Here is a 21917-nt window from a genome sequence, read left to right on the forward strand (position 1 = left end):
AGCCTGTAACTAGAGCTAGCGCAAGGTAGCTAGCTGTTTCTCTTGTGAATTAATTATTGCATTTATCATGTATAAACATCTAAAATATTCTGATTGCTGCCAATTCAAGTCCAAGGCCATCCTCTGAGAAGCTGCTCTAATGCTGCCTCCGAATGAGGCAAGACTAGCTGGGGGTTTCCTGCCCTGGCCTCTCTGTTTGCCTACTGGGGTACCCTGAGCCCACCTCGGGGCTCTTTGGGTCTCAGTTTCCTGCTGCATGATGGGGAAAATGATGCCAGGGCTGTTCCTTATTAGGGTCAAGTGAAATCACAAGTGAACTACTCTTACTAATAGAACATTCCGTAGAAATGTTAAGGTATTTTTATTACTCACACATATGCCCACTCCAAATGTTTGAGCTGGTTGGTTCCTCCCAACCCCCACTTTTAGGAGTGTCTGAAGAAGAAAGTGAAAGAAAAGACCACAAGGAAGGGATTTCGTGAGGTTATGTAGGTACCATGGATCCTCTCCTTCACTACTCAGTGTGGTCTGCGTGCCTTCGCCTCCTTAGGAAGCTTTAGAATCTGGGGTATCTTCTTATAAAATGCAGATTCAGTAGGTCTAGGATGGGCCTGAGAATCCACATTTCTACCAAGTTCCCAGCTGAGGTTGCCGGGCCACAAACCACAGTTACGTATCAAGGCTGTAGATCATTTAGAATCCTGGGCAGCTTTTTAAAAACTGTGATGCTTAGACTGCACCCTTAGAGATTCTGATTTAGTAGGTCTGGGCTAGAACAGAGGAAATTAATATTTTTTAAAAGCTCCCCCGGTGATTCTAAGATGCAGCCAAGATTGAGAACCTCTAGTCTAGACGATGATGGTAATAATAGCTCTTTTGAGCATCAGCCTATGCTAAGTGCTTTAGATGCTCCATCTTCTGTAGTTTCCAGAACAGCCCTAAAAGATAGGTATTGCAATTATCTCCATTTTATAGATATGGAAAATGAAGTTGACAGAGGTGATGTGACTTACCAGAGCTCACACAGCTGATACACAGTAGGTCCAATGAGATCTGTCCTGTGCCTGACCCTCCTACCAGCAAAGCTTTGGACTCATCTCTGAGAAGTGCTTCTTCTTCAACTACCTTTTCTTATCCTTTTTTCAATGGAACTCCTCTTACTATCTTTCCTTTAAACTCTCAAAAGCCCTCTCAAAGTTCTCTCAGGATTTCAAGGCATATTCTGCCTCATTAAATAGTGTATTTGTCTTGTCTAGATTCCCAGATTTAAAACTTGTATCTACTTCCATGGTATTTGCATGGTATATGCTTTGCAGCACCAAGCAGAGTATCTTACACGTGTTCATTATTAATACTTGTTGCATTTTATGGTTCAATGCCCAAGGTATCTTCCAGAAGTCTCTATTATGATACAGATTCCTCTGTAATCCTGGTTATTCAGCATACTCTATAAACTCTTCCTGCTGTTTAGGGTTATGTAGTTGACAAACTGCTTTTGCATATACCATCAGTGGAACCACTAAGGAGCAGTATGCTTGCCCAAATATTACAGCTAATATTCCAAGACTCTTGTTACATGAATAATCTCATTTAATCCTCACCATGACCCTACCAAGTCATTATTATTGTTGTTACTCCCATTTTATGGTTGATGAAACTGAGATCAGGTTGTAAATTGTCCCAGCCATAGAGGCAATGAGCAGAGGCAGAATTGGAATGCAAGCAGCCTGCCCCAAAACCGAACTCCACTTCCACAGGTGGCAGATTATGCTGATTTATGTTTTCCCTCCTAGAAACAAAAAGGGAGAGCAGTAATTTTTTTTTTTTTTAGATGGAATCTCACCCTGTCGCCCAGGCTGGAGTGCAGTGGCACAATCTCGGCTCACTGCAACCTCTGCCCCCAGGGCTCAAGCAATTCTCCTGACTCAGCCTCCCCAGTAGCTGGGATTACAGGTGCACACTACCACGCCTGGCTAATTTTTGTATCTTTAGTAGAGATGGGGTTTCACTATGTTGGTCAGGCTGGTCTTGAACTTCCGACCTTGTGATCCACCCACCTCGGCCTCCCAAAGTGCTGGGATTACAGGCATGAGCCACCATGCCCTGTGAGATCAGTAAAATTTTACTCATGGGTATGATTGTATGATTACTGATCCATACAATATAGGTGAAAATAATTAAACAATAGAAAAATAATTAAATTTTGGTAGTGACTCGTTCAAACTGGGAAACTTTTCTGCCATTTTTACACAGGGAATATTTATGTATAAGTACAGTTTCTATTTAATTGCTAGGTGAATAGAAACTGAACATGCTTATATTCTTAGCATGAGTTACTTTTCATTTTGAATTTTTAATAAGAGATGCACTATGTTGGCTTACAGTTTTGTGAACAGCTTGGTTGCAAAGAAGCACACATTAAGTGTGGCTTTACCAGGAATTGGGGCATCCAAAGTGGATTAACAAAGCAGATTCCTGTTGAGTGTATCACACAGAAACCCTCTTGGTTTTCCCCCAAACTCTTTTGTTGTGACTCAAGACTCTTTCGCCCCATTCCTTAAGACAATGACTTGAAAACATTTCAAAGAAATTTCCACCCAAAATGGTGGAAGGAGTTGAGAGCACAGTGAGCGTTTGCCAGCAGAGGGCGACCTTGGCTTGTTTCTACAGGATCGTTTACTTGGGATACCTATCTGTGTAACAGTGAACAGAGTTCATTTAGCAAACAGAAGTACACGTTTCTCAATATTTCACTACAAAAACATTCCATTGAAAATCTTTTAATGTACATGTATATACAGCTTAGAAAGTCTGTTCTTTTCAGCAGCACTGAACAGATTATCTACATCAAACTAGCGGCTCAACTGAGACACTCAGTAAGGAATTCGTAGATGGAAACCCTGGAGGATTTTCCTTATTTTTGTAAAGTGCACTATGGTTTTTCCTCCTTATGAACTCGTAACTTCTGAAATCACTTAGTATCACCAATGATTATAATCGAATTTCTCAGAAAACGGGGGGTATTACAAGCAGCTTTTACTTTGTTAGGGTCATTATGAGCCCTTCAAGGAAAACTAAGAGTCTCTGGGCACCTTTTTGTTGTACTAGTTTTTGTTGTTGTTGTTGTTTGAAACAAGGTCTCACTCTGTCACCCAGGCCAGAGTGCAGTGGTGCGATCATAGCTCACTGCAGCATTGAACTCCTGGTCTCAAGTGATCCTTCCACCTCAACCTCCCAAGTAGATGAGACTATGGACGTGTGGCACCATGGCCAAGTAATTTTTAAAAATTGAGATGGGAGTCCCATTATTTTGCCCAGGCTGGTCTTGAACTCCTGGGTTCAAGCAATCCTCCTCCTGCCTGGGCCTCCCAAAGCTCTGGGATTACAGGTGTGAGCCACTGTGCCTGACCTTGTTGCATTCGTTTTTAAAAACTTTAATTACAAAAATTCCAATCTAATGTTCTTTCTTGATTAAAATTATGGAAATATCCAAATTAGATACAGTAGATGATGGTAGATGGGATGACTGTTATCAGTTACCATTTTAAATGCTAAGTATTATGGTAATCCTTTTTAGAAAGAAATCTCTAGAATTAGAATTCTAGAAGGTTCCCAAAGATCCACTAGCATTAATTTTTCATTTTCATCTAATAAAGATAGGTAGTAACGTCAAACTATATATAGTGCTCTCCTTCCATTTTCGTTTCCCAAATAACTGAAAATTATTTTAAGTAAATTTGCAACAATAAACTTGAGATGACTTAATTATCCAAACTGGAGGGATCTGTCTTTTCAAATTTATTTTAAATTTGAATGACTATCGTAGATTTGTGGCTCCTTCCCATTTTGATAGTATATCCTAAACCAGATGTGTTGTGGGTTAAATATATTTTTAAATTAGTAATTTCTTCCTTTACAAAGCATACCAAAGTTCAGTGACACTGTTACATGTTAAAGGAGTAAGTATGGTATAAATTCAGAGGAAATTTTTTCTTATTTATAAAAATGTTTTTACAATTTTTGACAGTCTCACGAGTAAGTAAAATTAACAGCATACCAGAATGTTCTCAAAATGAAATGTTTGGTTCCTATGTGACCAGGGAATATAACATATTTGTTAATTGTAGATATGGTATTGGGGGATCTTGATTTGACACTAGCCAACAATAAGACTTGCAGACCTTTCCCTGCAGTGTGCACACAGACCTCACGTGAAGTACTTTACCTGTACTAGCACCATGGTACCCAGACTTTCTGGGTTTAAATCCCAGCTCCACTGCTTATTAGTTTTGTGACCTTGGGAAAGTTATTTAACCTTTCTGTACCTTTGTTTTCTCACCTGTAAAATGGGGATGATTTTTTTAAAGTACCTAGCTTATAAGGTTTCTGTGAAGATGCAATGAATTATTGTTTGCAAAGCACCTACAAAAATACCTAGCGCATAGCAAGTGCTATGTATGTATTTTCCTTTCTCATTATATTACCTTATTTGGTCCTTACTACATACAACCTCTTGGGCAGGCCCAGCCTCTCAGGTGTACAACCTGTGCAGTCACCCAGGACCCCAGGCTAAGAAGGGCCAATACTTGGTTTAATTCTCTGCTACAATCATCTTGAAATTCTTAATAAAAAGGGATCCCACATTTACATTTTGCATTGAGACCCACATTTTCTTGAGGTAAGTAGTAGTATTGTCCCCTGGTATTATTGTGGCTTTGGACAAATAGCATCCTCAGTGTTCTCACCTGTAAACCATGGTGTAGTGACCGAGTAATTACAAGGTCCTTGGGAGAATTGAATGAGACACTGAATCAGCAGTGATTGGCACATTAAGTTCTCAGAAATGGTATATATTATTATTATTGTTACCATTTCTCTTTATAAAATAACTAACTTAGTATTTCTGTACTTCTATAAATTCTTTTTTTGTTTTGTTTTGTTTTGTTTTGTTTTGTTTTGAGACGGAGTCTCGCTCTGTCGCCCAGGCTGGAGTGCAGTGGCCGGATTTCAGCTCACTGCAAGCTCCGCCTCCCGGGTTTACGCCATTCTCCTGCCTCAGCCTCCCAAGTAGCTGGGATACTTCTATAAATTCTTATTCTTGCTTGCAAGCACAAGAAACTTTCAGTGCAATTAAAGGTTTACTGAAAGCACAGAATAAAATCATAAAACTCATCTCTGGCAAAATTAAGATAGGTTTATGGAGGGAAAAGGTCACATATTTACTGTTGGAGAAGTACCTTATTAAAATCTGAGACTTCTGTAGATCTTAAAACTGAAGAAGTTTTTTGTTCTACAGACCTAGACTAGAGAAGCATTCAAGACCTTGGAGAAACTTTTCAAATAAATAATATTATCAATAAAAAGTAGGCTCAATACAAAATAAAGCAAAACACTGAAGACTATATCAATCCAAATATTTATTCATATCGAATTTTACTAACTTAACAAATGAATTAACGGAGTAAGACGCCTAAGTATAAAGGCAAAGGAAAATGTAAGAAGAAACTACTGAACACCACAGTTCATTTGCAACATCTCAAATTCAGATCATTATGATTTCTGTTACCAGTAAGATACTTTATGCCTTAGCATTAGTTATATCGTAGAAGGTAAATAAAGTATTTTGTAGACTTTGATGACATGTATAAAATATTATTTTTTCAAACATAATTTAAAGGTCAAAATAACATATTCTTTTATAACTTACTTTAGAAGATAGGATAGAAATCTGTCTCTACAGATTTTCTAAAGAAAATTGGAGTACAGCATTTGTTTTGACAAAAAAAAATAATTAATGGAAAGTTATTGTATTTCACCTTTAAGAATTAAGAATATAATATATGTTCTTTCCACAATAGTATCTGCCAATCAAAACAAAACTAACGAAAAGCCTCTGGCAATCAGAAGTTCTTCTGATTTATTTTTATATCCATCCTCCAAATTTTAATTTGTTAGGTAAGTACACTCTGGAAAGATAATCTGATGACAGGAAAGTCAAAGCTTGAATTTCTGCCTTCATTTTAGAGTCTGCCATTATTTCCATCTGTCAATAAAAGTAAAATATACTCATACCAGAGTTCTTAGCTGCATTTCTGTCAATTCAACAAACTAGTAATCTAGAATTGCTTTATTCTCCAAAACCAGGGACAACAGCCTTAAGGGTCAGCCAGAATATTCTAGAGCTGCTACAGCTAAAAATATCTGGAGTGAGAATACTCTGTATGCTGTCTTCAATAATTAGGGATAGTCTGAATCTTTATGATTTCTTCTTCCTTTTTCTAATCCCACAAACTACGATACAGCCATCAAGAATGTGTATATAACCATGATAAGGATAAAAACAGGCCAGCTGCATTCACTGATCTCATCTATTAGCATTCATATGACTCAATTTCAACAACTATTTACCGCCAAATAACACTTATGTTAGTCGTGTCATATAAAATTTCAAGAGGGATATTTTCAAAATACGATGTGAATAGCCACTACTAAAGTAAAACAAACATGCACACTTGAATTGTAAAAGAAACATACTTCTTTTCTCCAAAATGGCTGGCAGGTAACATAAGGTCTCCTCAGGATACTGTCAAGTTTCATTTGGTCCCTGTTTGTCAGTGGAATCAAACTATCTTTAGGTACATTTAACCTGGAAAAAAGTAGGTGAAAAAAATCAGTTAAAAAGTGTTTCTGTAACTTGTCATGTATTTTGCCTGTATTTATTGTACTACTTCAAGAAACTCAGAAATAAGAAAATTAGTACAGATCTACCTCTTACATCCAGGATTGAGGGGATCTGTCATGTCTTAGACCAGCAAGTTTTCAAGTTCATAGTGGAAGTTTGTGTTTCCACAGTAAGATTCTAAAGTTTTTGTTTTCCTTCATGTCACACTCGTGGGATGATGACAGGATGACAGGAAGACCGATATTGGTTATTAAACAAATGCCAATAGCACTACCATCATGTATATAGATACCAGGGCAGCTTAATAATATACAGTTAAGCCTTTCAGAGCCTCACACTCTTCTGGCAGTGAGCTCCAATATGCATGGCCAATGGCTGAGATTCACTGAGGGACTTTAGGTTCCATTGAGTATTTAATTCTTCATAATTCATTGAAGATTCTGGGCCATGGAAATTAGTCTCTCACTTTTATCACTTTACACACACACACACACACACTCTCACTTTTATCACTTTACACACGCACACACACACACACACAAACACATTCTTACCTATCTAGTTTTAAATTTGAAAAACATGGAATATAACTTTATCATGGTATGTGTTTTGAAAATAGAACATGAGAGGTCCTGGATTTATGGTGTGGTCTACCTTTTGAAGTCACAAATCCTAGATTTCCCAGGAGGGTCTTTTTCAATGTGTCCATAATTATGACCATTTGCCAGGGGCAGCTCTTGGATAGGGGTGACAATTTGATTGAAAGGGAGGCCTAGAGATTTCCCTTGCAGCCCGCTTCTGTAGCTACCATAGTGTTTTTCCTTTGATCGTATATTCATTTGGAATGGCTTTTTAGTGCACTGATAAAATTTATGAGATGCAGCTAGAGTTTCTTGAAGCCATTCACCTTAATAATTATCAGATCATATGTCTTGAATTTGTGTTAAAATTGTTTTTATACAAACAGATCACCCCCAAGGGATTTTGACCATGACACACATACACTAAATTGAACACGTTAATTCACTGGAGTGTAAATATTCAAAAATAAAAAATGAAATGTTTCCTCTTGGACCTTCATTTTGTAGAAAGTGGCTGATCACCCAAAACCTGTTCACATTCCATATTTAGGAAACAAGCACCTGTTATCAAGGATTGCTCACCACTTAAAGAAATCCAATAAACATGTTTAAATTCATTCTTACTGACCAATTACAACAATAAGAAAACATTTAAAAATATCACATTAGCAGAGGTGAAAAAAAGTGTTAATGCAGTAAGCTGAGGGACAGGTGGACTCTTACTCTTCAGAGAAAGCAAGATACTTAATCTATCCAGACAGCAGTCAAGCCCTGATTACGGGGATCCTCTTTGACCCACCAGTTCTTCTGGGAATTCAGCCTGAGGGACTAATTAAGGATGTGCCTAGAGATTTAGTCACAAGAGACTCCATCAAAGCACTACCTATCAGAACAGAGATTTTGGAAACCACCTAAATGGCTATGAGGGAATGGCTGAACAAACACTAGCACATCTAGAATTAAAACTCAGCAACAAAAGACGCTAAAATAAGAAATGTACTTTATTGACATGGAAAAGTGATCACATTGTGTTGTGTTTTAAAAAAAGCAGATTACAAAATAACAGAGTATGATCTCAGTTTTGTGAGAAAGTTATGGCTATGCACAGAAAAAAAAATTTACAAAGGCTGCTGATCTGTAGGTGATATTTAACTTGTTACTTAATATTTTTTTCTATAATGAACATATATAGTAAATTTGCCAAACTTGAGGTTCCCAAATTTTAACAATCTTAAAATGATTTTTTTTTGAAGTTAAAATTTAAATCTACGACAAAATTGACTCATATGGCAAATGATGTTGTCAATGGTTACAATTTAATTGGATTTACTGTATTGTATTATTATTTTTTATTTTTTTGGAGACAGAGTCTCGCTCTGTCACCCAGGCTGGAGTGCAGTGGCGCCATTGTGGCTCACTGCAACTGCTGTCTCCCAGGTTCAAGCAATTCTTGTGCCTCAGCCTTCCCGGTAGCTGGGATTACAGGCATGCACCACCACACCTGGCTAATGTTTGTATTTTTAGTAGAGACAGGGTTTGTCATGTTGCCCTGGCTGGTCTCAAACTCCTGGCCTCAAGCAATCCACCCGCCTTGGCCTCTCAAAGTGCTGGGATTACAGGCGTTAGCCACCATGTGCCCGGCCTACAATGTATTGTACTTTTAAGTACAAACAGTGTATAAAATGTCTTCACCATAAGAGTAAAACAAAAACAGTTTTTAGCTAGCTGAAAGTGTAACACATTAACCAAATTCATGTGTTAAGTATTTTAGTAGTTGAAACAGAAACATTAATGAATTTAATTCATAATTATATAATCATAAGTCATTGTGGACAATATAAATAAAAAACATTAAGAGCTTTTCCTTGTGACTTTTTAGGCTTATTGTTACATATGACAATGAATTGTCATTTTAAATATCCTAGTTCTGCTATACTATCTAACCTTTTCAGATCAGAAGGGAGAAGACCAAGCCATCTAATAGCTGGAACTGTGAGACGATGAGCTTCAAAAGACATAGACTAAAATAAAGAACAAAAGTATATTAGGTGAGGCTAAATTGCAGAAAACTAGCATTCTTGTTTTTCAGTCACCTTTTTCACTTATTAAGAAGGACAAGTACTAAAGCTGGCTTCACATGCCCAGAGCCCACAGAAGTAAGAAAACCATCAGGAGCTATGCTAAGCTGGGCTTTTAGTGAAGGTGTTAAAACTTTCTGGGTTAAGTGTGGTGGCTCATGCCTGTAATCCCAGCACTTTGGGAGACCAAGGCAGGAGGATGGCTTGAGCTCAAAAGTCCAAGTTTGCAGTGAGCTGTCACTGTACCACCACACTCCAGCCTGGGTGACAGAGTGAGACCCTGTCTCAAAACAGCAACAAAAGAACAACAACAACAACTTCTATGTAGTGTTTCTGTGTTAATTTTCTAAAGCAAACTATAAATGAAGCTCTCTGATCTACATTTCTTATTGTTCATGATTCCCCATCTTACACCCTGCTCCACCATCCTTTTCATCTGCTATAAATTTTGCCATGCATCACAATCCCTTGGAGGATCCCACCCCTAGAGATTTTGGCTCAGTAGTTCTCGATGGGGACTGAGATTTGCATTTCTAAGAATATTCCAGATGATGCTGATGCTGCTGGCTTCGGGCCACTCTGTGAGGCCACTGGTATATGGTAATTGTAGACACTGGCGGTGACATTTATTGTTTCCATTTCTCTTTATAGTGGGAGAAAAGGGATTAGAAAAGTCAGAATTCAAGGCTCTATATAATATTTGGAGTATATTTGGTGATCAGACAGCGTTGTTATTACCCCAGAGCCCCACAGTTCCTTCAGTATGCCAAGAGAGTACAGGATAATAATGCCATTTGCCCATAGCTAATCCCACTCTGTCATCTGTGGTTGCACTGGTCATACTGGGAGCCGGAGTCACAGCCGCCGATACACAGATTGCTCCTAGAATAGGATACTAAGCCCTCGGTACACTTTGGGTACTCTCAGCCTACTTGGGGGTGATTAGTAAATGCAGAAATCACCTCAGTGAATATAAAATATCCAAATAATAAAAAAGGAAAACTGCTTTTCTATACTTACCATAGATCCATACTTATAGATGCACATTATTTCTATGCCTGTTAAAAGAAAGTTTACACATTACAGGTTAATTTGCACTCTCAAATTTTATCTACTATCTACAATTTAAATTTTGTGGACATCGCCAGTGAAAAATTTATCGTTCTCAGTTTAATATGACAAAATAACAATAAATTGTCTCAAATAATTATAGACCTAATTTTTTTTTTTTTTTGAGACAGAGTTTCGCTCTGCCACCCAGAGACCTAATTTTAATGTAATCATTTTCTTTTAAAATGTTTGATAAAAGTGTCCTGAGAGTAGAAAACACAACTACAGGCTGGGCACGGTGGCTCACACCTGTAATCCCAGCACTTTGGGATGCCGAGGTGGGCAGATTATCTGAGGTCAGGAGTTCGAGACCAGCCTGGCCAACATGGTGAAACCCCATCTCTACTAAAACTACAAAAAATGAGCCGGGCATGTGGCATGTGCCTGTAGTTCCAGCTACTCAGGAGGCTGAGGCAGGAGAATCACTTGAACCTGGGAGGCAGAGGTTGCAGTGAGCCGAGATCGTGCCATTGCGCTCCAGCCTGGGTGACAGAGCAGGATTCAATCTCAAAAAAAAAAAGAAAAACACAACTACAAATATGATTTAGTTATGACTATTGTTATAAATAGTCCAATGATAAATTACCATGTGGATCAGCATCTACAAGAGTGAAAACAGGAACATGAAACGTATCCCAGAGTTTCCTGACTAAAAGTCTTGTGTTTAGATCAGGAACTCCCTTTCCCTAAAAGCAAGATGAAAATTAAGAATTTTAACTTCAGTAGAATAAAATGGTTACAACTACACTCTTACTAATAATTTAAAAGTTAGGCTGGACGCAGTGGTTCACGCCTGTAATCCTAGCACGTTGGGAGGCCAAGGTGGGGGGATCACCTGAGGTCAAGAGTTTGAGACCAGTCTGGCCAACGTGGTGAAACCCTGTCTCTGCTAAAAATACAAAATTAGCCAGGTGTGGTGGTACATGCCTGTAATCCCAGGTACTCAGCAGACTGAGACAGGAGAACCACTTGAACCTACAAGGCAGAAGTTGCAATGAGCTGAGATCATGCCATTGCACTCCAGCCTGGGCAAAAAGGATGAAACTCTATCTCAAAATATTACTACTACCAATAATAATTTAAAAATTACAGGTTATGCTCATACAATGGTTAGTACTCTGCATGTGGCCACAGCAACCCTGGTTCATATCTGAGCCACAGCACCGAAAAAAAAAAAAAAAAAAGGTTACATCTTCCTACCTTGGATTTCAGGTGCTGAAAGACTGGTGTTGACTGTGAAAAAAAATGTACATTATATACAAACAGAGTGAAGGACTGGGAATTATGCCAGTCCTAGGAAATGATCCTAGGGAAATATTTCAGCAAAAACAGAAATAAACACCCTACATATTTAAAGATGCTCACTGAAGTGTTATTTAAAATGGCAAAAACTAATAATAAATAGCCAAAATATCTAACAACAGGGATGTGGAGAGGCAGCACAGTGCAGTGGTGATCTGCACCAGTTGCAGGGCCAGGCAGCCTGAGCTCGCATCTCAGCTCTGCTACTTCTTAGCAGCATGAACATGAATGAGTAACAAAACCACTCTGTGGTTTGGGGCTCTGTGACAACATATGAGATTATTATAGGATTATTTAGGGTTTAATAAAACTTAACTGGTGGGATAATATTATGAAGTCATTAAAATAATAATTATGTAGAAAAGTAAATTGAAGAGTGTTACAACAATGTTAGAGAAAAGCAGAAAGCCAAATGAAACGGAGCAGAGGAAGAGCGCAGAGTAGCCCTAGAGATTCAGAATGGGCTTTGGGTTACCGCTGCGAGTTTGAATTCCCTCTCTGCCCATCATCAGTGGTGTGATGTTGGGCAAGTTTCTTAGTCTCTTTAGGCCATGGCTTTATCTATAAAATCAGCATAAATATGCCTGTCACACCGAGTGATGGCATTATAGTAACATGGAGTTCCAACTATTCAAATCCAGTCCTGGTTTTGAATAGCCATCCAGATGTGGTAAAAATACCTTCCTGCATTCCAGTACCCCATTATTAAGGTGACGATGATGTTAGTACCTACCTCCTAAGGCCGTTGAGAGCCTTTACAAGTTGATATATGATAAACACCAGTAAATGTGAACTCTCACTACGTCAAGTGCTTAGCAGGGCTCCTAGCTCATCATGGGTACTTAGTGTATTTTCACAATGTTCTTTGGGAAAAATAATAGCACATGAACACAGTAGAGGAGTCAAATAGTATTAAAGGACCTGGTGGAAAATGGCTCTTCCTAATATGGCCCTCGAGTCCCAGCCCCTTCTTGAGAGGCGTTTGTGAGGGATGTTTATGGAGGCAGTGAGGAGCGCTGCCCTGGAGAGGAGGCGGAATGGAGTCTTAGGAGGGCTGACCATTTCCACAGAGGCATCCAGATTTAGAGCAGAAGTATCAGACAAAACCAAAAGTTTTTGAACTGGCGAGGAGGGAAATGACAAGTCTGGTGTGGCAGGGAATCAGTTAGTTAGAGTGAGAGATAATTGAAGTCGGGGGCCTGTCTGGAGGCTACCAGGTGGTGGTCTTGTGTCAGAATGAAAGGGGAAGGATTAAGGGGAAAGGGCTGAAATGAAAGAGATTCCCAAGGCCAATTCAAAAGGACTTGGTGACCATGGGATGTGAGCAGTAAGTCAAACTGACTGACGTGTGGACCTCATTGCAGTATCTGCATTGATAGCCACAGGACAAGTGGCAGGAACACTCAGCTCTTCAAGGAAGAAAGCTTTTGAGTGTGGTTTTAGAAACATGAACTTATCAAGGTTACAGCACTCTATGATCATGCCATGGGACTTTGGCCTGGGCAACAGAGCGAAACCCTGTCTCTATTAAAAAAAAAATGAACTTGAGGTGACAGCCAGCTTTGAGGATGTTTAAATAAATACCTTGGAAATTTCTGTTCTATGATTCCAAAGGATGCATTATATTGAAAACAGGACATTGTGTAGATAATATTGTAAATCCTCTTACCAATCACCATAACAGTATATATTAGTATTGGAATTATAGTAAAGTTAGATAATATACCGTAATCATGATGCATGGAGACAATTTGTTGCAAAAGTTGTCATCTAGGAGCCGCTGAAATGTTGCATCTTTTTCTACAATTAATACAAACTTTGCATCTGTAACTAAATCTGTGAAGTTAAGGCTGATAATTTGAAAGCAAGAGTATTTCAGTTTAATCACCAACTAAATTAAGGTGCCATATAGATAATTCAAAAGCAGCTATAAATACAACATTTTCATTTGTACCTTCAAACATATAAACATATCTATTCATATATTCAGATATCTGTCTCTTCCACTAGATGGTGAGCTCCTAAAAGAGTCCTAAAGAAAGGACCATGGTGTGTTCATCTTGACTGCTATAGGGTCTAAGTTGTTCCTTACACATTATGAAGGCTTGGCTTACCAAAGGAATGAATGAATGAATGAACATTCCAAAAGTTTAAATAGTTTTCCCACTTAAAGGATACTCCGAATTCCTTGAATATTAGATGGCACAGCAACAGCCTTTTAAAAAAACAAAAACAAACAAACAAAAGAAAACAGTTTTATCTCACATAAAAGCAAAAAACCACATTTTTTAGTTTATCACAAAGCCCTCTGTTTTATTTTCTTTGACCATACCAGTCATCAGAGGCTTATTCCTCTGTGAAAAAATAGTAGAAAACAGCTTTACCCCTCAGTGAGAAAACCGGCACATGACTCACAGCAATTCTCCCAACAGGGGTACTAACTTTAGTATTGTAGACTCTCTTTGTATCTAAGCCCAGCAAATAGTTCAGTATTAAAAATATCGCTTTCAGAACCAGAACATTTAATGAAGATTACTAAATAACCACGCTAAAATGATCAAGCTACACTTTATCTGAAAATGGTGCATTTTTAAAGAGTTGTATATGTATGCTTATTTCATTCTGACATTTGACAATTAGCATATTTTGAAACTATGTAATGTACAGTACTGTAAAGCATATTCCTATTCATCTTTCAGTTTTATTTTGAAATCTTAAGCTCTAGGTTACATAACAAACCAAGAAATACAATTAGGCTTCAAAACTGAAGGAGCTAAAAGAGTTAAAGCTGTGAAAACATCGATGATGCTTCTTACTGTTGCACCACAGGTACAATTCACTTTGGTGCCATCTTCCTCGATATACCTTAAGTTGCCAGCAATTAAACCTTTTGATGTAGATAACTGCAAAAAATAATAGACATATTTGAAACCTGTTTCACGAATACGTTTTACGCTATTAAGTCACTCCTCGTGTTCATCTACTAAATTATTGGTATTTTCACTTGGGTTGAAATTTAAGAGACGAGGCCGGGCGCGGTGGCTCAAGCCTGTAATCCCAGCACTTTGGGAGGCTGAGACGGGCGGATGACGAGGTCAGGAGATCGAGACCATCCTGGCTAACACGGTGAAACCCCGTCTCTACTAAAAAATACAAATATCTAGCCGGGCGAGGTGGCGGGCACCTGTAGTCCCAGCTACTCCGGAGGCTGAGGCAGGAGAATGGCGTAAACCCTGGAGGCGGAGCTTGCAGTGAGCTGAGATCCGGCCACTGCACTCCAGCCTGGGCGACAGAGCGAGACTCCGTCTCAACAAAAAAAAAAAAAAGAAATTTAAGAGACGAAAGAGAAAATATGTAAAGGTATTTAGGAATTAAAAATATTTGGTAATTCATCAGTTTGGTCCATTCACCCAAAGGAATATATTGAGAATCTATTATTTAAATTTATAGTGAGAAAAATGCAGCATCAAATAATATCAAGGCTATATTATGTTTTAAAATTATGTTTTATGCAAGCATTTTGTTTTAAAATAAAATATTTTGTATTAGGTACTACTTACTATATGCAGACTCCTCCTTGACACTTTTAACATACAAGAAATGTCATTGATAATATTGTCCACAACAGTCTGGTTGCCAAAGAGTTGGCTGTCAGTGTAATATATGTCTCTGTGAAAATTTAAAATACATATTTTTAATTAACCATATTCCCTTTGAATATGACAAGTATTAGAGTGTTAACCGAAGAAAGCTTTAACTGGATGAAAACACAACATGTAAAAAAAGTAAATTATGAGCCATAGTTTAGTCTTATGTAACTTTTCCAAGTATATAATAAAAGTTAATCCAAGTAATTCTCACATTACATTTTAAAGAGTAATTTACTAGAACAATATATTTACCTTTTGGTTGCATAAGTGTTGCTCTGTACTAACTTATAAATCATGGACAATATTTTAAGGATTAGAGCTGGAAAATAAGATTCAACAAATAAGTTGCTCATCATTTCTCTTATTGATTCAAAAGATACTGCTATCAAGGATTTTAACTTAACTTCAGTTAACATTTAAAAAATTATCTTTCCGAAATGGGAGGGTTAAGTACAGAACAATTACCTGAGGAATCAGTTAAAATTAATTGCTCTATGGACAGCAAAACTAAGAGGATGACTTTGCACTGAACCATATACCTTGAAAAATATATTTATGTTGATAACCTACTTCCGTAGTTATTGACAATGAAAATTCTAGAAATTTATTTTATGTACAAAAGTGGTCTATTAAAACAAGTAAAATTATTTAACTTGGAACAAATAAAATTAAGAAGATAACAAAATTTATTTATCCTTTATTACCAAAAGCTAAGAACAATTAACTTACCAAATTTTTTAACTGATTTTGGTGAATCACTTTTGATCTTTCTTGTGGTGCAATGGGATACCATCTGAAGACCTACAGAATCTTCAAACCTGTCGTTTTGTTTAAAGCAAAGGAATAAAGTGAAAAAGACAACTTCTAAACACCAAACGATATATACTTATGGTCTTTAAAACCCACACTTCTTCTCAATTTAAGCACTGAAGCTTAGGATCAACTGGTTTGAAAGCATAGATCATTCCAGGTGATAACTAGGAAATTAGATTTGTGACATACAGAGGCACCAAGATAAACCATTTAACATAAATGAGCTAATACCTTTGATTAGGGGGTGTGGGAGTGTGTTTGTGTGTGTGTGTGCATAGTTTTTTCCTGGGAAGACATTTTTAGTGTATGTAAAACGTTTTCAAATACTTCACAATTAGTACTTTACTCATTTTAATAATCTACTCATTTAATAATTTTACTCAATTTAATAAGCTTTGAAATGTTTCATTTCTAGTTTACCTGCAAAATTACTTTACATAAAATAGCAATTTTATTAGGTTGTTAAGCTGAACTGCCAAACCTCCCCTAAAGGTGGCAGAAGGCACCAGGTGGATATGTCAGGTGTAAGCTGCTTCAAAGCTAGGTAAAATCCATCTTTCAAAACATGACTGAAAAGTATACAGCTTATATTACTTATATAGATCATAAAACAATAGTGAGGAAGGAGACTCAAAATTCCTTTCATTTTGTTTCTGTACCTCGTACAAAATATGAGAGGCTGAAAAAACCTGTATAACCAGGTTCAATAATTCTGATAGAGCTGTTTGCTGATTTTACCCTTTTTGGACACATGACTTAGCAGGGTTAGAAGGTCTGTCAGGAGAAAGCCTTAAATGTGCTATATGTTCAGGATACTTTTATTTTGGTCTGGTATCAGGATTGGTTATACTTCCCGTGAGCAAGTGGTTTGCTTTTGTGGTATATATGAGAATTGCACCCATGACATCTCCCCCTCTGTCTGCTAGAAAGCATAGCTCCAAGTTTAGTGTCTATTTTTAGAAAAATTATGAGACTTTATCACATGCATTTGGAATTCTAACATCTTCTGGTGCTCCATTCTGTTGGTGCTAGCATTATTTTCCCTTTGCCTCATCTTTCACACCTACTTCTAGTTTACATCACCTCTCTGTATGGTATGTATTATGTAAACTTCCTAAATCCTTTTTTTTGGCAAGGTAATGGCAATAAAATGAAAAAAAAAAATGACCAGAACTCTAACTCAAATAATTCGAATAATGACATAGATACTGCATTTAAAAAATAAAAATGCAAAATGCCTACTTTATGTTTTCCCAGCTTGATCTGTTGTCTATCGTGAATGCAGGTGCTTCGTTTCTTGCCAAGCTTGTGATTATGTCTTGGATAATATTTTCTATAGATACAAGAACCTCAGAACTGAAACAATAAACACAGCATGATTCCATCTTAATCATGCATTTTGACTTTATAATATGTAAGATTTTCCCAGATCAATATTAAAGTAACTTTTTATTTTATTCTTTTTTAAGACTAGGTAATTGGGAAGGGATTTTTTAAAAAAGAGAAAGACTAGGTAATCCATGTCAATAATTATCTCTCCCATTAAACCTTTACTACTGCATTAAAGCAACTGTATTTACAAATAAATTTCATTTGCTTGTAATTTTACTTCTCAAGCAATTACCAATTGAAGGTCTTCCTTTTACATTAATGACTACATTTACAACTATATTTTTATCTACACTTCATATTAACCTACCGTAATCTAGCTGAACTTTAATACAAACTTGACTTGACATACTACTGATATTTTAATTAAAAAGTGATACAATATTGGCGTTGAATTTCTTTCCCAAAAATGCAATGCAAAAGTTTCAAAAGAAACACCTTTTGTGGTCGCACATTACCCTAGTTAATCTCAAGCCTTAAAATCGGCTCTTCTGAAATTTAGTGATACAAAACAGAAATTTAATTACTACCCTGGAAAGAATGCGCGGTGGCTTACGCCTGTAATCCCAGCACATTGGGAGGCCGAGGCAGGCAGATCACGAGGTCAGAAGATTGAGACCATCCTGGCTAACACGGTGAAACCCTGTCTCTACTAAAAATACACACACACACATACGCACACACACACACACACACACACACAAGCTGGGCGTGGTGGCGGGCGCCTGTAGTCCCAGCTACTCAGGAGGCTGAGGCAGGAGAATGGCGTGAACCCTGGGAGGCGGAGCTTGCAGTGAGCCGAGATTGCGCCACTGCACTCCAGCCTGGGCGACAGAGCGAGACTCCGTCTCAAAAGAAAAAAAAAAAAAAAAAAAAAAAGAAGAAAAGAATGAAGTGTGAGTTCTGCAACAAACGGTGACTTGGCAGCGATTACGCCACTCTACAGCAAAATGCGAAGACTAAGCCCAGTTTTCTGTCAGCTGACTGTTAATTTCACAAGCCATCAGCTTCAAAAAATGTTATTCTGTTATAAACACCATTAGCTTATTGTCTAGGAAGAGAAATCAAATGCATTCTAGAAAATAGGCAAAATGTTGAGAGCTTTAATTTCCACAGGAACTTCAGAGTTTTTACTGAAAACTTGTGTATCAGAAAATGAATTTTAAAACTTTTAGTCTATTCTAATATTGGGAGGTAACAACTGACCCAAATACTCATTTTTCCTAGTTTGGAGAAACAAAGTATTGCAGGATAATACTGTAACCAACTTTAAGATACAATCAGATTCATCTACGTCTGCGCTATTAACAAGGGACTTGCCACTCTCCTTTTCCCTCACTCTCCTAAGTTCTCCCTCAAACTAAATTCTTTTGCAAAATTGGTTTGCTTGTAGGTTTTCAGATTTTTTGGTGGTTGGTTTGGGCTTAAAATAAAAGGCTGAAAACTTTGCTGAGCAATCAACCAAGAAAGCAGGTCAAGGAAACAAAACAAAGTATTTTTAAGTGAAAGTGGTCAATCACGTAACCATGTTTTCCGTTGTTAATTCCAACATGGGTAGCTGAAGGGTTCCTGTATTTTATTTTATTTTATTTTATTTATTTTTTTATTTTCTGACGGAGTCTCGCTCTGCCCCCCAGGCTGGAGTGCAGTGGCTGGATCTCAGCTCACTGCAAGCTCCGCCTCCCGGGTTTACGCCATTCTCCTGCCTCAGCCTCCCGAGTAGCTGGGACTACAGGCGCCCGCCACTTCGCCCGGCTAGTTTTTTGCATTTTTTAGTAGAGACGGGGTTTCACCGTTTAGCCAGGATGGTCTCGATCTCCTGACCTCGTGATCCGCCCGTCTCGGCCTCCCAAAGTACTGGGATGACAGGTTTGAGCCACCGCGCCCGGCCCCTGTAATTGATTTTAAATACATAATTTAAAATATATACTTTGTCTCCACTTCCAAAACAATAAAACATGTTGTCTTATTATAAACCACTTAAAATGTGTTGATGTCCTTGTTAATTCTGAGAAAACCATTCGCTTACTGAGAGAAGACATACAACACTCATTTTCTTTCTCAAACAAAACAAAACAAAAAAACCTTAAAGTTTAACCTAAAATTTTATCTGAAAAAACGTTTAAAAAATACAAAGCTAACTGTACCCCAAACTCCCCAACCTATAAAGGATCTTTAGGAAATCTTCCAACCCAGCTGCAGAGAGCCTCCTGGAACATTCTAGAAGGGAACATCCTGGAAGCCACAAAAGGGCGGTTGACACCTGGCTTTCTTTTTGAGTTCAAAATAAGGGTTCAAAGCAGGTGGCGGGTACTTAGGAAGGATTTTTTGGGGGTTCCAGGCTGGCCCTCCAACGGGTTCCTCCTCAGCCTCAACACCAGGAGGCAGCCCGGCGCCGGGAAGAATGCCCGACTTCTCTACAGAGTGGCTGCCTCGCGCCTCAGCACCAGCTCCTGTACCTGGAGGCCAGGCGGCTTCCCCCACTGCGGGGCTCCTGGCCACCTCTCCTCAGGGCAGCCAGCAGGGACTCCCTGTGTCGGTCTAAAACCTCGAAGAACGAGGCCTCGGGCCCCATAGGTGCAAAGGCCATGAGGGTGGTGGGCTGCCAGAAGCTCCAGAAGCCCCTGTCCCGGGCTGCGCCTTTGGGGCGTCGCTGCGTGCCTTTCCCGCGCGTTCTGAGCGGCCAGCGCGTGCGCACACCCGACACCCAGAGGCGGGGCTGGACAGGCCTTTGCGTAGTTCAGGGCGTGGAGTGCGCAAGCGCAGGGCTCTCAGGCACGGTCTCACCTGCGAGGCCCTGAGGCGGGCGCCTCCCTGAGCTTGGGTCGCGAAGACGTCGGCTCCGCGTGGCTGAGCTGAGAGATGTTTGTGTGGCCTGCTGCGGATATTGGACCCAGAGTCCCTTAAGATGATTTAATTATTTTGGGGGTGGGCTGTTTAGGGACAGCAATATCAGCGATTTTTCGTTAAAACACATAACGATGAAGATCCAACTGTATGGGATAACAGCTCTCGGCACTGGGTTCAGCTGTGATTGAGGCAAGTGCAATCTCTGTCCTTACTAACGTTTCATAGCAGTTGAAAGCCTCCAAAGCCCTTTGCACTCAGGTCCCTCTTCTAATTCCCTTAAGAACCCCAGCACTTTGGGAGGCCGAGACCATCCTGGCTAACACGGTGAAACGCCCCGCTCTCTACTAAAAAAATACAAAAAAACTAGCCGGGCGGAGGTGGCGGGCGCCTGTAGTCCCAGGCCTACTCGGTTAGGCTGAGCCAGTTTGAGAATGGCGCTAAACCCGGGAGGGCGCGAGCTTGCAGTGAGGCCTTGAAGATCTGGGCCACTGCCACTCCAGCCTTGGGTGACAGAGCGAGGACTCCCTCTTTCAAAAAAAAAAAAAAAAAAATAAAAAATAAACAAAAAAAAAGAACCACCAGGAAGTTCCTAATGTGTCATCCTAATTTTGCAGGAGCCAGGAAAGGTCTGCTTAGAGCAGACAGGCCTGGGTTAAAATCCCAGCCCTCCCACTCTGTAGGGCAGACCAATTTAGCAAATGAAAATGCAGGACAACCAGTTAAATTAGAATTTCAGATAAACAACAAATACTTTTTTTTTTTTTAGGTTAACTACGTATCATATAATGTTTGGTATATACTTTCACTAGAAAGTTATTTCATAGCCATGCACAGTGGTGCTCACCTGTAATCCCAGCTACTAGGGGGGCTGAGGCAGGAGGATGGATTTAGAGGCTCCAGGAGTTGGAGGCTGCTATGCGCTAGGATTGTGCCTGTGAATAGCCATTGTACTCCAGGTTGGGCAACACAGGGAGATCCCTTCTAAAAAAAAAAAAAAAAAAAAAGTTCTTTTGTTTTTTTAAATGAAAGGGCGCACATATTTGTTACTGAACCCAGCCAACCAACGCATTCATAACAGGTTCAGAGAGAGAAAATATATTCCCAATAAAACATGTCCCAACTCTCCAGAGAGTGGCGACATTTTCACCTTGATGTGGTAACATGACTGTGACCTTCAGGCAGTATAAATATGTGTGCCATCTCAAGTGCAATTCGTTATAGGCCCAGCTTGGTTCTTCTCCAGTGTCTCCTTTTGGAGTTGTATCTGTTTTTATTACCAGTTTTCATCTGAATCCACTGGGGAATGGGACGATTTTGCTTTTATTTCTCGGACAGGAATTGCTTAATCCTGAAAGTCTTGTGAGAAGACATGGCGAGAAGCGGAGTCAAGCACACACCACGATGGCAGAGAAAGGAACGTTATTTCATTATTTATGTGAAATTCAAACTTAACTGGCATCTT

At 38.9% G+C, this 21917-nt stretch overlaps 1 protein-coding gene across 6 annotated transcripts; it reads right to left on the reverse strand.

The window, feature by feature from the left end:
* Window positions 1-5403: 5403 nt before the first annotated feature.
* Window positions 5404-20300, reverse strand: SPO11 (SPO11 initiator of meiotic double strand breaks). Of its 6 annotated transcripts, none has more exons than XM_017852017.1 (14): window positions 20065-20270; window positions 17459-17572; window positions 16133-16221; window positions 15656-15722; window positions 15314-15422; window positions 14570-14656; window positions 13932-13968; window positions 13480-13583; window positions 11652-11684; window positions 11038-11137; window positions 10362-10399; window positions 9208-9284; window positions 6535-6646; window positions 5408-6043 (listed from the first exon to the last, which is right to left on the reverse strand). In XM_017852017.1, the coding sequence occupies exons 1-14, from the start codon at window positions 20193-20195 to the stop codon at window positions 5924-5926; spliced, it is 1218 nt and encodes a 405-aa protein (XP_017707506.1). In that variant the 5' UTR covers window positions 20196-20270; the 3' UTR covers window positions 5408-5923. The 6 variants fall into 6 exon arrangements, 5 of the variants coding, with proteins under 5 accessions (XP_017707507.1, XP_017707506.1, XP_017707505.1 ...); XM_017852016.1 differs by having other exon boundaries at window positions 13480-13589; XM_017852018.1 differs by lacking the exon at window positions 11652-11684 and having other exon boundaries at window positions 5404-6043; window positions 13480-13589; window positions 20065-20300.
* Between the last annotated feature and the right edge of the window lie 1617 nt (window positions 20301-21917).

Source organism: Rhinopithecus bieti, unplaced genomic scaffold, assembly GCF_001698545.2.
Source record: "Rhinopithecus bieti isolate Rb0 unplaced genomic scaffold, ASM169854v2 scaffold_33652, whole genome shotgun sequence".
NCBI classification, from domain to species: domain Eukaryota; kingdom Metazoa; phylum Chordata; class Mammalia; order Primates; family Cercopithecidae; genus Rhinopithecus; species Rhinopithecus bieti.